The sequence below is a fragment of the Panthera pardus genome, unplaced genomic scaffold (genome assembly GCF_024362965.1).
Source record: "Panthera pardus isolate Hobbes unplaced genomic scaffold, ASM2436296v1 HiC_scaffold_6, whole genome shotgun sequence".
Lineage (NCBI taxonomy): Eukaryota > Metazoa > Chordata > Mammalia > Carnivora > Felidae > Panthera > Panthera pardus.
Window position 1 is genome coordinate 120,903,103 of NW_026526991.1, and position 15,603 is coordinate 120,918,705.

At 35.3% G+C, this 15,603-nt stretch overlaps 1 protein-coding gene across 1 annotated transcript in view; it reads left to right on the forward strand.

Moving 5' to 3' along the window:
• Nucleotides 1-15,603, forward strand: part of DNAJC1 (DnaJ heat shock protein family (Hsp40) member C1) — a 218,364-nt gene that overhangs the window by 108,284 nt on the left and 94,477 nt on the right. The window contains exon 8 of the mRNA XM_019460576.2: nt 7,171-7,334. Coding sequence (XP_019316121.1) covers nt 7,171-7,334 — 164 coding nt within the window. The remainder of the gene's footprint in view (nt 1-7,170; nt 7,335-15,603) is intronic.

Here is a 15,603-nt window from a genome sequence, read left to right on the forward strand (position 1 = left end):
TTCTAATCATTTTATATGTGTTAATCTCATTTATTTCCCATTAACAATTCATCAGATTCAGTATTACCATTATTCGCATTTTACAAAACAGTAAAGGACCATAAGAAAAAGCTAGTAAATTGCAGAGGCTGAGTTTTAATCCCAGATCCGTCCACAGTGAGAGCTTTTTCATTCATTCATTCATTCATTCATTCATTCATTCTCTATTTAGCACCAGACATTGTCCCAGACACTGGGAATTCAGTAGTGAACAAAATAAGAATTTTTGCCCATGTAGAAAGCATCAGTAAGATGAGTAGTGATAGATGCTGAGGCAAAATATAACAAGGAAGAGGGATAGGGAGCGTGTGTGTGTGTACACGTGGATGTGGGAGGCCGGCTGCGATTTAAATAAGGTGGACAAGGAAGGCCTCAGTAATAAAGAGACATGTGAGCAAAGACCTGCAAGGGGTTAGGGAGTAAGCAAGGCAGACAAGGGAGTGGGTTTCAAGTAGAGGAAACAGTTGAAAGGAGGCATAAATCACTTGGAGCCTTATATTCTAAGAACCTGGCTTTTACTCTTAGTGAAATGGGAGGTCCCAGGAAGGTTGTGCAGAGGAGTGACATGATTTGATACGTGTTCTCAGAAGAGTGACTGTGAGGTGAAGAACAGACTGAAACAAGGACTTGAAACAAAGAGACCACTTGGGAGCTCTTTTAATAATCCAGACAAGAAATGGTGATGGCTTGGATCAGGGTGATAAAAGTGAAGAAATGGAACTCTTTATGTATTTTAAGTTCGAGACAAGATTTCCTACCAGATTTCATACAGGATATAAGAGAGAAGGGGGGATTGAGGACTCCCAAGGTTTTGGACCTCCGTAGGTCGAAGAAATGGGAACTTCACTGGAAAAAGCAGACAGAAGGGAAGGGATTTTATCAAGAGCTTAATTTAGAAGACGGTTCTATCCCTCCTTAATATTTAGAGCACATTCCTATACAAGCCAGGATTTAACTTCTGCACCTGTGCTGTGAGATAGGTAGAGCAGATATTTCATTTTATAGGTGGAGACTTAGAGATAAGTAATGTAAAGGAGGTACTAATGTATTGGTGAAGGACTAATGACATAGAAACTAGTTTTTCTGACTACTTGTTTCCTCTTTTTTCTACCACTTTTCATATTAATGATGTGATTCCAAATCTTTCCTATTCTGATAACTTTTCTGACATAATCTAGTTTTTCAGTTCTGCGTTATAGTATAGTGCTTAAAACTAAAACTTCCTTCCTGGGGCACCTGGTGGCTCAGTTGGTTGAACATCTGATTCCTGATTTCAGGTCATGTCATGATCCCAGGGTCATGGGATTGAGCCTTGCATCGGGCTCCACACCAGAGTGTAGAGCCTGCTTCAGATTCTCTCTCTCTTCTTCTGCCCCTCTCCCCCACTCTTGCACTCTCTCTATACAATAAAAATTAAAATTAAATAAATAAAACGTATTTCCTTTTCCTTTTCCAAGTTATGTTTCATTGATAACTGCTGCACTATTGTCTGAGCATTTCCAAAGAGAAATTCTCTGTGCCTGCTAGAAAAAGAAGATAACAAGTTAAGATGTTATGACTTTGCTCAATTTAAACTCTGTTCTACTGTTTTCAACACCATAGAGGTACAAGTGTTAATCAAGACCTAAAGAATATCCTCAGGTTAATGGTCAAGGACCCCAAATTACTATTCAGCAAATGTGTCTTAGCATAATAAACACTTTTGCAACGTGTGACAGGAAGTATTTGGTCTAAGTAGCTGGCCCACTAGTTGAATTGTTTAGTGTAAGTTTCCAGATATATGAGAAGATAGGCTACTTATGCCAGAATATTTTGTTTTTTGTTCCAATGAAGACCCCAACTCTTCATTGTTTTGTTGAATAGGAGCATGAAACAGAAGGACTCCTTTAATATGGTGTTTGGCTCATTTCTCCTTCCTTTTAAAAATCATACTGTGTAAAATTTTTCTTTTGAGAGGAAACCATTTCGCTTCATTCACTAGACAGAGTACCATGGAAATTATTTATCTTTTCTTTTTTCTTCCAAGATTTTATTCACATTTAAGTTAGGTAACATATAGTGTACTATCGGTTTCAGGAGTAGAACTTAGTAATTCATCCCTTACATATAACAGCAAGTGCTCATCCCAACAAGTGCCCTCCTTCATGCCCACCATGCAAGTAGCCCATCCCCCCACCCACCTCCTCTCCAACAACCCTCAGTTTGTTCTCTATTGTTAGGAGTCTCTTATGGTTTGCCTCCCTCTCTGTTTTTATCTTATTTTATTTTTCCTTCCCTTCCCCCATGTTCCTCTGTTTTGTTTCTTAAATTCCACATATGAGTGAAATCATGTGGTATTTGTCTTTCTCTGACTTATTTTGCTTACCATAACACACTCTGGTTCCATCCGTGTTGTTGCAAATGGCAAGATTTCATTCTTTTTAATCTGAGTAATATTCCATCATATATGTATACTACATCTTCTTCATCCACTCATCAGCCAATGGACGTTTGGACTCTTTCCATAATTTGGCTGTTGTTGATAATGCTACTATAAACATCAGGGTGCATGTATCACTTCAAATCAGTATTTTTTTTTTGTCCTTTGAGTAAATACCTAGTAGTGCAATTGCTGTGTTGTAGGGTAGTTCTATCTTTAACTTTCTGAAGAACCTCCACAGTTTTCCAGCGTGGCTGTACGAGTTTGCATTCCCCCCAACAGTGTAAGAGGATTCTCCTTTTTCTGCAGAAAACATCTTTTTCTGTGGAAAATAACCTTGCCAACATCTGTTGTTTCGTGAGGTGGTATTTCATTGTGGTTTTAATTTGTATTTCCCTGATGATGAGTGATGTTGAGCATTTTTTCACGTGTCTCTTAGCCATTTGTATGTCTTTTTTTGAAAAATGTCCATTTGTGTCTTCTGCCCATTTTTAACTGGATTCTTTATTTTTTGGGTGTTGAGTTTGAGAAGTTCTTTATAGATTTTGGCTACTAGCCTTTTATCCGATATGTCATTTGCAAATATCTTCTCCCATTCTATAGGTTGCCTTTTAGTTTTGCTGATTGTTTCTTTCACTGTGCAGAAGCTTTTTTTTTTTAATGTTTATTTTTTTTGAGAGAGAGAAGGAGTGAGAGAGCACACAAGTGGGGAAGGACAGAGAGAGAAGGAGACACAGAATCCAAAGCAGGTTTCAGGCTCTGAGCTGTCAGCACAGAGCCCAATGTGGGGCTTGAACTCATGAACCATGAGATCATGACCTAACCCAAAGTCAGATGCTTAACTGACTAAGCCACCCAAGCGCCCCTCTGCAGAAGCTTTTTATCTTGATGAAGTCCTAACAGTTCAATTTTGCTTTTGTTTCCTTTACCTCCAGAGATATGTCTAGTAAGAAGTTGCCACAGCCAAGGTCAAAGAGATTGCTTCCTGTGTTCTGTAGGATTTGATGGTTTTCTGTCTTACATTTAGACATTTAATCCATTTTGAATTTATTTTTGTGTATGGCATAAGAAGTTTCATTCTTCTGCATGTTGCTGTCCAGTTTGCCCAACACCATTTGTTGAAGAGACTTTTTCCCATTGGATATTCTTCCCTGCTTTATCGAAGATAAGTTGACCATACAGTTGTGGGTCCATTTCTGGGTTCTCTGTTCTGTTCATTGATCTGCGTGTCTCTTTTTGTGCCAGTACCATACTGTCTTGATGGTTATAGCTTTGTAATGTAGCTTGAAGTCCGGAATTATGAGGCCTCCCGCTTTGCTTTGCTTTTTCGACATTACTTCGGCTATTTGGCATCTTTCTGGTTCTATACAAATTTTAGGATTGTTTGTTCTAGCTCTGTGAAGAATGCTGGTGTTTTTTTGATGGGGATTACATTGAATGTGTAGATTGCTTTGGGTGGTATAGACATTTTAACAATACTTGTTCTGTTCTTGGTTAGCTAGTTTTTGTTTCTTGCCTTTGTCAGTCTTGCCATTAAGAATCAATCTATCTTAACTTGAAGCCCATAACTTACAAAATTTTAATAGGACTTACAATTCCAGCAAAAATACTCTATATTTTCTATTTAACTACTTCCCCATGAAATTCATTGTGCTGCTTAAAGATCTTAGATTTTTTTTTTCTTGGATGAACTATAAACACGGATGTGTTCACAACCCCAAAATTCATGATAGCTGGGCCCACACTAATTATATAGAGTTTATTGAAATTTGGAGGAAAGATGAGGGTAGTTAGCAGATAGGACGTTTTTTCCTTTAGGCATGTTTTGAAAACACCTGTTTTTGTTTTTGTTTTAATATATGAGAGGTTTTGCCAAGTGTAAAATGTTAGTTGCTATAGTCTTAGCCCTGTATTATTAAGGCAGCAAGAATTTAGTAAATATTTATAAGCTGTAGGTTTGTTGGTTTTAGAAATTGTATTTTCAGAAAGACTTATGTTGTATAATCTTTAAATTTTGTTTTTTATTGATATCTACAACTTGGTAGAAATATATAAATATACATTCACATATATTATTTATTTTACTGGTATGTTTCTTTCTTTCCCTTTATTGTCTCTTCCCTTCCTCTTTATCTGTACCCCCTACATACCTTGTAGGCATTCATCCATATTTCCCCCCATACTCTTATAATAATATTCAAATGTATTTAGATGAAAATATATATGCAAGCATATATAGGGATTTGAAGAGGCATTATTTTGCTTTGCAAATAGAGAATCTTATATGCTTTTCTGTATCTTGCTTTATTACTCAATGAAAATCCCTGTAAGTCAACTGGTATAGCTGTACTTTAGTATCTTTTTATGGTAATTTAATATTCCTTAGTATAGATACATCACCAACAATTATTCAGTCATTTCTTCTATTAATATGCACGTACTATATTAACAGTTTTGTATCTCCATGCTAACAGACACATATACATATATACCACATACTTACATACAATTACATTTTAATGCTTTTGTTTCTGAGGGGATTGCTGGAGAAAAGATTATTTTTTTTATTTTAATCGATTCTCTTAGATCACTTTCCAAAAAGGCTGTAATATAATAATTCAAATTTCTACCACCAGTGTAGAGAAGGCCCTTTCCCTGCCAGCAGTATCTTTTGTTAGATTTTTACATTTGTCTATACGATAGGTATAAAATCATATTTTGTTATTACTTCAATCTGCATTTCTTTAACCTTTTAAAGGTTGTGAGTATTTTTTCTTGTTTCTTGGCCATTTGGATTTGTTCTTCTGTAAACGTTGCCCATTTTTTTCTGTTGGGTGCTTACCCTCTTGTCAATATATACTATCTCTATATATTCTATAGATCAATCTTCTATTTGTACTCTAAATTGTAGATATTCTTTCCAAATATATTATCTCTCTCTCTTGATTCATTCTTTTTTTAAAAAATTTTTTTTAATGTTTTTATTTATTTTTGAGACAGAGAGAGACAGAGCATGAACGGGGGAGGGGCAGAGAGAGAGGGAGACACAGAATCAGAAGCAGGCTCCAGGCTCTGAGCCATCAGCCCAGAGCCCGATGCGGGGCTTGAACTCACGGACCATGAGATCGTGACCTGAGCTGAAGTTGGACACTTAACCGACTGAGCCACTCAGGCGCCCCTTTATTTGTTTATTCTTTATCTTTTTGTAGCATCTAGGTTTTCAGTCTTAGTTAAAATTTCCTCATCTTTAAATATTGCCCGTAATTTTTTAGATTTCTTTTTGCAAGATGTTTATTGTTTGGACTTTTAAAGTCAAGTCTCTTATCTAACTGGAAGTTACTTTTATGTATTGGATAAAATTATGTCTACTTTCCTTTCCAATGGATATTAAGTTGCACCTGCATCATTTATTAAATCATTTTCCCACTGAATTGAAATGTTTAGGGATTCTCGGTTCTCTTCTAAGAATTTATCTATTTCTATGCCAATATCATGAATTTTACCATCAGCATTATAGAATCTGCAAACACACATGCACACACAGTAGTGAAGATATGGTTATAAGGCATTCGACTGTAGCAATTAAGAATGGAGTTTCTTCTCAGTATTGACTCTAATCAAAATGGGATTTGGGGTGACTGGGTGGCTCAGTTGGTCAAGCGTCCGACTTTGGCTCAGGTCATGATCTCACAGTTAGTGAGTTCCAGCCCCATGTCAGGCTCTGTACTGACAGCTCAGAGCCTAGAGACTGCTTCGGATTCTGTGTCTCCCTCTGCCTCTGTCCCTCCCTTGCTCTCACTCTCTCTCTCTCTCTCTCTCTCTCTCTCTGTCTCAAAAATAAACGTTTTTTTAAAAAATGGGATTTGAAGAGGCCAGTTGATATTGATAACTATCCCTGCTGCCACCAGATTAGATTTTGCCTTTGTTAAAACATTGAAAAGATGAATATATATGCTATTCATTAAAGAGCCACTGTTATACCACGTAGTATGTTAGAATTATATAATTTTCTGCATATCAACTTAAAAGATTAGATTTAGCTCTCTTTTACAAATGAGAAAATGGACACTTGTTCTAACAGGGTTAATTTACTTGCCCAATATTATATCACTATTAGGTAGTAAAGATAGAATTAAAACACTAATGACCAGGCTCTTTTCATTATGTCAGTATGAAATGTTTCATGAAAAGTATTTTGAAAACTAAAGATCTATACAAATTGATATAGTGGTTATATCATGATCATCATCTCATCATTAGCATCTCTGAATTTTATTTAAAAACAATGCAGTAGCTAATGCACAATAAAACAGCTAGCTATTTACAGCAAAGCAGTTGTAATCTTTTTTAACCCCCTTCACCCATTTCTCCACTCCCCATACCCACCTCTGGCAACCACTGATCTCTGTATTTGTGAGTGGGTTTATTGAGGGTTTGGGTTTTGTTTTGTTAAGCTTCCCCATGTAAGAGAGATCACAGGTATCTGTCTTTCTCTCTCTGATTTATTTCACATAGCATAATGCCCTTGAGGTTCATCTATATTGTTGCGAATGGCAAGATTACATTCCTTTTTATGACTAAATTATATTCCATTGTATAGAGTTCTATTTCGATGAAAGAACATTTTTTCAAGATACAGTATGAATAAAATGTTTAAAATTCTTTTTTGTTCTTAACAAATATCAATAATTGATTCTCTTAAACGTTTTTAGAACAGAAGAAAGTTAAAGTAAAAAAACCAAAACCTGAATTTCCTGTATATACGCCTTTAGAAAGTGCATATATTCAATCTTATGATCATGGAACTTCTATAGAAGAAATTGAGGAACAAATGGACGATTGGCTGGAAAACAGAAACAAAACACAGAAAAAACAGGTAAATAAACTTTAAAACATTTCTTTTAATTGAGTAAAATACAGAAAAGCACATAAAATATAGATACACAACTCAGTGAACTATCACGATTTGAACCAAGTTAACTGTTGCCAAGATCAGGATGTAGAACATTGCCATTGTCCAGAAGCCTCCCTCATTCTTCCTCCTGGTCTCTACCTTCCTTTTCTTCCACAAAGATAAAACTACCCTGACTTCTAACATCATAGATTAGTTTAACCTGTTGTTTGAAGTTTCTAAATGGAATCATCCTGTTTTAGTCCATTCAGGCTGCTATAACAAAAGTGTGATCGACTGGGTGGCTTAAACAACAAACATTTATTTCTCACAGTTCTGAAGACTGGGAAGTCCAAGATCAAGACGCCGGCAGATTCGGTGTCTGGTGAGGGCCCTCTTCCTAATTCATAGACAGCAGTCTTCTCGCTGTGTCCTCACATGGCAGAAGAGGTGAGAGAGCTCTCTGGGGTCTCTTGTATAAGGGCACTAATCCCATTCATGAGGGCTCCACCCTCATGACCCAATCATCTCCCAAAGGCCCTACGTCCTAATATCATCACATTGGGGATTAGGATTTCAACACATGATTTGGGGGGAACACAGAATTCAGTCCATAACACATTCCATGTGTACTCTTTTGCATCTGCTTTCCTCATTTAGTGTGATATTTGTAAGATGTGTCCATTATTGTGTGTAGAAGTAGGTTGTTCATTTCATTACCGTATAGTAGTCCATTTAGAAATGTAGCAGAATTTATTCTGTTGAAAATTTGTATTTTTTCCAGCTTAGGCTACAGTAAATAATTTTCCTGTGAACTTTGTTGTACTTTTAGTATGCATATGTGTAAATTTCTGTTTTTGTAGTTAAGTTGCAGGGTCGTAGCTCAACTTTACTTCTAAACTATTTTTTTAAATATTTTTATCAATTTATACTTCAGCAACAGGATATAAACATTCCAGTTACTCTACATTCTTGCAACATTTCGTCAAGTCTTTTATATTTTAACCATTCTGGTAGGTATATAGTGGTATCTAATATATAGTTTAATTTGCATATTCTTTGATCAATAAGATTGAATGAATACCTTTTCTTATGTTTTTGGACACTAATATTCTCCTATGTGAAGTATCTCTTCAAGTCATTTTTTTATTGGGTTGCCTATGCGTTCTCATACTGATTTGTAAAGAGTTCTTTATATAATTCGTAAACAAGTCTTTTACATATATTTTATTCCACTCTGGCTTGCCCTTTTACTCTCTTAATGGTTTCTTTTGATGACGAGAGTCACTAATTTTAATTACCATGCTTTTCCTTTACTTTGGTGTTTTTCATGTTGTGTTTAAGAAATCTTTTCCTACCTTGAATTCATAAAGATTAATTGCTAAATTCTTCTACAGACTTTAATGTTTTGTTTTTCACATTTAGATCAATAATCTCCTGGAATTTATTTTTGTGTTTTGGGGTGAAGTAATGTTTAAGTGTAATTTTTTTTCAAAAGTTTTCAAACAAGTTGACTCAATTAATGAAAATACTGCTTCCTACAACTCTACAAATAACCATCTTTATCATAAAACAAGTGTTTATAACTGTGTGGGTCTGTTCAGGCTTTCTACTTTGTTCCATGAATCTACTTGTCCATCCTATGCCAATACCATACGGCATTTATTACTGTAGCTTTGTAATAGGTACCTGGTACAATAATTTTCCAGCTCTGTTTTCCTTCTACAAGATTTCCACTTTATATTTTCATACACATTTTTGAAGTACTTGTCATTTCCACAAATTATTCAGCTGAAATACTCAATTGGGATTATATTGAACATATAGAGATCAATTTTGGAAGAATTCACATCCAGACAGCATTGAGTCTACAAACCATGAATAAACCCATTCATTTATGTCTTTAAAACACTTTAGTAATGTATTGCAGTTTCTTGTGTGTACATGTTGCACATTGTCTTCTTGGATTTATTCCCTGGGTGTTTAGTGTTTTTAGAGGACATTGTAAATGATATTGTTTCTTTAATTTCGCTTTCTAATTACGTTTGATATATAGAAATATATTGGATTTTTTTAATAACCATTTATCCAGCAACCTTGCTAAATTTATTTTTAAATTCTATTTATTTGTATGTTATGCATTTTTTTCTTTTGTGCTATTTAGGATCTCCAGTACATGTAGAATAGAAGTCATGACAAGTATCCTTGTTTTGTTACCAATCTCACAAACTTCCATCATTGAAACTTTTTATTTCAGCTTTGAAATTATGTTTAAAATTTTATCATTTCATTATTAAATATGATCTATGTTGCCAGCTTTTTATAGAATTTTTATTGAGATATATTTCACATAACTTGAAATTCACCGTTTAAAAGTGCATACACTTTGGGGTGCCTGAGTGGGTCAGTTGGTTAAAGATCTGACTCTTGGTTTTAGCTCAGGTCATGATCTCATGGTTTGTGAGTTGGGCTTTGTGATGACAGTGCAGAGCCTGCTTAGGATTCTCTCTCCCTCTCTGCCCCTCCCCTACTCACACTTTCTCTCTCTCCCTCTCTCTCTGTCTCTCAAAATGAACAAAGATTTTTTTTAATGCATACTCATTAGTGATTTTAGTCTGTTCACTGTGTTGTGCAACCATTACCAGTATCTAATTTGAGAAATTTTTCATCATACCAAAAAAATAAAATAAAATAACCCTCTACCTGTTAGCAGTTATTTCCAATTCTCAGCCTTTCTATTCCATGACAACCACGAATCTACTTTCTGCCCCTATGGATTTGTCTATTGTAGACATTCCATTTAATTAGAATCATGTAATATGTGCTCTTTTGTGTTTGGCTTTGCATAATGTTTTCAAGGTTCATCCATGTTGTAGCATTTAATGGTACTTCATTTCTTCTTATGGCTGAATAATATTCCATCGTATGGATCCGTCACATACTATTTATTCATTCATCAGCTAATAGACACTTGATTGATTCTCCTCTTTAGCTGTGATAAACAAAGCTACTCTGGACACCCACATACAGGTCTTTGTGTAAATGTTGCCTTTAGTTATTTGGTTTCCCTTAGTTCATTGAACATATTTAAAATAGCAGATTTAAAGCTTTCATCTAGAAAGTACATTGATCTTCCTCAGGCACAGTTTCTGTTTCTTTATTCCTTTGTATGGGACATACTATCTTTTTTCTTTGCAGGGCTTGTAATTTTTGTTATTGTTATTGAAGACCAGATATTATCAATATTATAACTTGGCAACTCTGGAAACCAGATTCTCTCTTCTTTCTAGGACTTGTTGTTATTTGGGCTAATTGTAGTTGTCTGTTTAGTGCTTTTTTTTTTTTAACTAATTTTCTAAAGTCTGTATTTTTTGTCATGTGTGAGCACTGAACTCTGTTTCCTTAGCTTAGTGATCAGCTAGTAATTGGACAGAGATTTCCTTAAATACCTGGAGCCCAAAATTCTTCCAGTCTTTGCCATGGCCTCTGCGTATGTGTTGGAGATTGCCTGGTGGTTTATAACTCTGCCCTATTCTTTTCTGTTTCCAAAGAGACTACATCAGCAGCCAGTGAGAACTTAGATTATTTTCAGGTCTTTTCTGAGCATGCTCATAGCCTTGAGCATGCACATGGACTTCAAGATTCCCGGCAATGTCAGAGGATCTCATTCCTCAGCCTTTCCCCCCATGCGTTTTGGTTAATCTGTTGCTTTCCCAACTGTTTTCTGTCACCTCCGTCAGCAGCGGCTAAGATATCAGCCTGTAAAGGTTTTCAACCAATGCCTCCAGGGTAGCAGCTTTAGAATTAGGCCATTTTGACTTAGGCAAAATAAAGACAAGCTTTTTGAACCAGTATTCCAGGCATCCAGCAGACAGGTTAGAACAAATAATTGTTTTTCCTTCTTTGCAAATTAGCTCATTCTGCTCCTGCCATAATTAGGAATCAGTTATTATTTGCACAGGCTGTGATGAGCTGTGGAAAAGGGTATATGACTGGGGTCAAAGTGCCACAGAGTTTACTGTGCTTTTTTTTAAATAGAAGTATAATTGACATACAATGGTATATTAGTTTCAAGTGTACAACATTATTGATTTGACATTGTATACATTACTCTATACTTTCCACAGTAAGTCATCATCTGTCACCATACAACGTTGTTACAGTATTATCGACTGTATTCCCTGTGCTGTGCTTTTCATCTCTGTAACTTATTAATTTTATAACTGGAAGTTTGTAGCTCTTAATTTCCTTCATCTCTTTTGCCCACCCCCCAATTCCCCTCCCCTCTAGCAACCACCAGTTTGTTCTCTGTATTTAAGAGTCTGTCTGTCTGTTTTGGTTTTTAGATTCCACATATAAGTGAAATCAAAAGGTATAGTTTTCCTGTCTGACTTATTTCATTTAGCATAATACCCTTTAAGGCCATCCTTGTCGCAAATGGCAAGAGGTCATTCTTTTTTATGACTGAATACTATTTCTGTGTGTGTGTGTGTGTGTGTGTGTGTGTGTGTGTGTGTCTCTCATCTACTTTACCCATTTGTCTATCAATGGACACTTAGCCATATCTTGGCCATTGTAAATAATGCTGCAGTAAACTTAAGAGGTGCATATATCTTTTCAAATTAGTCTTTTCATTTTCTTTGGGTAAATACCCAGTACTGGAATTACTGGATTGCATGGTATTTATATTTTTATTGTTTCAAGGAACTTCTGTACTGTTTTCCATATTGACTGCACTAATTTACATTCCCACCAACAGTGCACAAGTGTTCCCTTTTTCCACATCCTTACCAACACCTGTTATTTCTTGTCTTTTTGATACTATCCATTCTAACAGGTAAAAGGTGATACCTCATTGTGTTTTTGATTTGCATTTCCCTGATGATGAGTGATATTGAGCATCTTTTCATGTGTCTCTTGACCATCTGTATGTCTTCTTTGGAAAAATGTCTACTCAGATCTTCTGTTTTTTCATTGTAATGTTTGATTTTTTTGGTGTTGAGTTATATAAGTTCTTTGTAAATTTTTGATATTAACCCTTTATCAGACATATCATTTACAAATGTCTCCTCGCATTCTGTGAGTTACCTTTTTGTTGATGGTTTTCTTTGCAGTGCAAAGATTTTATTTTGATTTAGTTCCTATAATTTATTTTTCTTTTTGTTTCCTTGCCTAAGGAGACATATCCATAAATATGTTGCTAAGCCTAATGTCCAAGAGTACTGCCTATGTTTTCTTTTAGGAGTTTTCTGGTTTCAGTTCTCACATTTAGATCTTTAATCCATTTTGAGTTTATTTTTGTGTGTACCATATGAAAGTGGTCCAATTTCATTCTTTTATGGGTAGCTTTCCCCAGTTTTCCCAGCATCATTTATTGAAGAGCCTATCTTTTCCTCATTGTATATTCTTGCATCTTTTGTCCTAAATTAATTAACCATATAGATATGGGTTTATTTCTGGGTTCTCTCTTCTGTTCTGTTGATCCTTATGTCTGATTTTGTGCCAGTACCATACTCTTTTGATTACTGTAACTTTGTAGTATAGTTTGAAATCCAGAATTGTGATACCCCCAGCTTTGTTCTTCTTTCTCAAGATTACTTTGACTATTCGAGATTTGTGTGTGTATGTGTGGTTCCATACAAATTTTATTCTAATTCTGTGAAAAATGCTGTTGGTATTTTGAAAGGAGGTTGCATTGAATCTGTAGATTGCTTTGGGTAGTATGGACATTTCAATAATATTAATTCTTCCAATCCATGAGCATTGTGTATCTTTCCATTTGTGTCATCTTCAGTTTCTTTCATGAATGTCTTATATTTTTCAAAGTACAAGTCTTTCACCCCTGGTTTAATTTATTTCTAGGTATTTTACTCTTTCGATGCAGTCATAAGTGGAACTGTTTTCTTAATTTTTCTTTGTGCTACTTTGTTATTAATGTATATAAATGCAACAGATTTCTGTATATTAACTTGGTATCCTACAACTTTACCAAATTCACTTATCAATTCTAATAGTTTTTTGGTGGAGTCTTTAGGGTTTTCTAAACATAGTGCCATGCCATCTGCAAATAGTTTTACTTCTTACTAACCTATTTGGATGCCTTTTATTTCTTTATGTTGTCTGATTGCTGCAGCTGGGACTTCTAAGGACTATGTTGAATAAACTAGGTGAAAGTAGACACCCTTGTTGTGTTCTTGACTTTAAAGGAAAAACTTTCAGTTTTCACCACTGCGTATGATGGCAACTATGGGTCTGTCCCACTTGATTGTGGTGACAAGTTTTTTTTATGTATTGTTGAATTTGGTGTGATAATATTTTGTTGAGGATTTTGCATCTATGTTTGTCAGAGATAGTGACCTGTAGTTTTCTTTCTTTGTAGTGTCTTTGGTTTGGTATCATGGTAATACTGACTTCATAGCTTGAATTTGGAAGTTTTCCTTCCTCTTCTATTTTTTTTTTTTTTGAAAGTTTTAAAAGAATAGGTATTAACTTTCCTGTAAATGTTTGCTAGAATTCATCTCTGAAGCCATCTGGTCCTGGATTTTTGTTTGTTGGAAGTTTTTCGATGACTGAGTCAGTTTCATTGCTGGTAATCCATCTGTTCAGATTTTCTGTTGATTCATGATTCACTTTTGGAAGATTCTGTGTTTCTAGGAATTTACCAACTTCTTCTATGTTATCCAATTTGTTGGCATACAATTTTGTGTAATATTCTTTATAATTCTTTGTGTTTCCATGTTGTCAATTGTTATTTTCTCCCCCAATTTCTGTTTTTACTTATTTGAGTCCACTCTTTTTTTGCGATGAGTCTGGCTACAATTTTATCAATTTTGTTTCTCTTTGCAAAGGGCCAACTTTTGGTTTCCTTGAGCCTTTCTACTATTGTGTTGTTTTTGTTTCTGTTTCACTTATCTGCTTCAACCTTTATTATTTCTTTGCTTGTACTAGCTGTGAGCCTTGTTTTGTTTGTTCTTTTTTTACTTTCTTTAGGTGTAAGGTTAGAACTGTTATATTTGAGATTTTTCCCATTTCTTTTTTATTAAGTTTTTTACTTAATTCCAGTACAGTTAACATACAGTGTTATATTAGTTTCAAGTGTACAGTATAGTGATTCAACAATTCTATACATTACTCAGTGCTTATCATGATAAGTGTTTTCTTAATCCCCTTCACCTATGTCACCCATCCTCCCCCCACCAACCTCCCCTCTGTAACCACCAGTTTGTTCTCTATAGTTAAGAGTCTGTTTCTTGGTTTGTCTCTCTCTTTTTTTCTTCCTTTGCTCGTTTGTTTTGTTTCTTAAATTCCACATATGAGTGAAGAGATTTTCTTATTTCTTGAGGTAGGCAGGTATTGCTGTAAATGTGCCCCTTACAACTGTTTTAGCTGCATCCCAAAGATAAAGATTTTGGACCATTGCATTTTCATTTTCATTTTCATTTGTCTCCATGTATTTTTTATTTATTATTATTATTATTATTATTATTATTATTTAATGCTTGTTTATTTTTTAGAGAGAGAGACACAGTGTGAGCAGGGAGGGGCAGGGAGACACAGAATCTGAAACAGGCTGCAGGCTCTAGGCTCTGAGCTGTCAGCACAGAGCCTAACGCAGGGCTTGAATTCACAAACAATGAGACCGTGACCTGAGCTGACGTTGGATGCTTAACCAACTGAGCCACCAAGGCACCCCTCCATGTATTTTTTTTTTTTAATGTTTGTTTGAGAGAGAGAGAGAGAGAGAGAGAGAGAGAGAGAGAGAGAGAGAGAACATGGACAAGCAGGGGAGGGGCCGAGAGAATCCCAAGCAGGCTCTATGCTGTCAGTGCAGAGCCCAATGCAGGGCTCAATCTCACAAATCATGAGATCATGACTTGAGCTGAAATCAACCAACACTTCACTGACTGAGCCACCCAGGTGCCCCTCCATGTATTTTTTAATTTCCTCTTTGATTTCTTCATTGACCTATTAATTGTTTAGTAGTATGTTGTTTTACCTGCACATGTTTGTGTTTTTTCTGGTTTTGTTTTGTTTTTTTCCCTGCAATTGATTTTTAGTTTTATACTGCTATGGTCAGAAAAGGTATTGATGTGATTTCATCTTCTCAAATTTATTGAGATTTGTTTTGTGGTTTAACATATGATCTGTCTGGGAGAATGTTTCATGTGTACTTGAAAAGAATGTATGTTCTCCTGTTTTGGGATGGAATGTTCTATATATGTGTTAGGTCTATCTGTTTTAATGTGTCATTCAA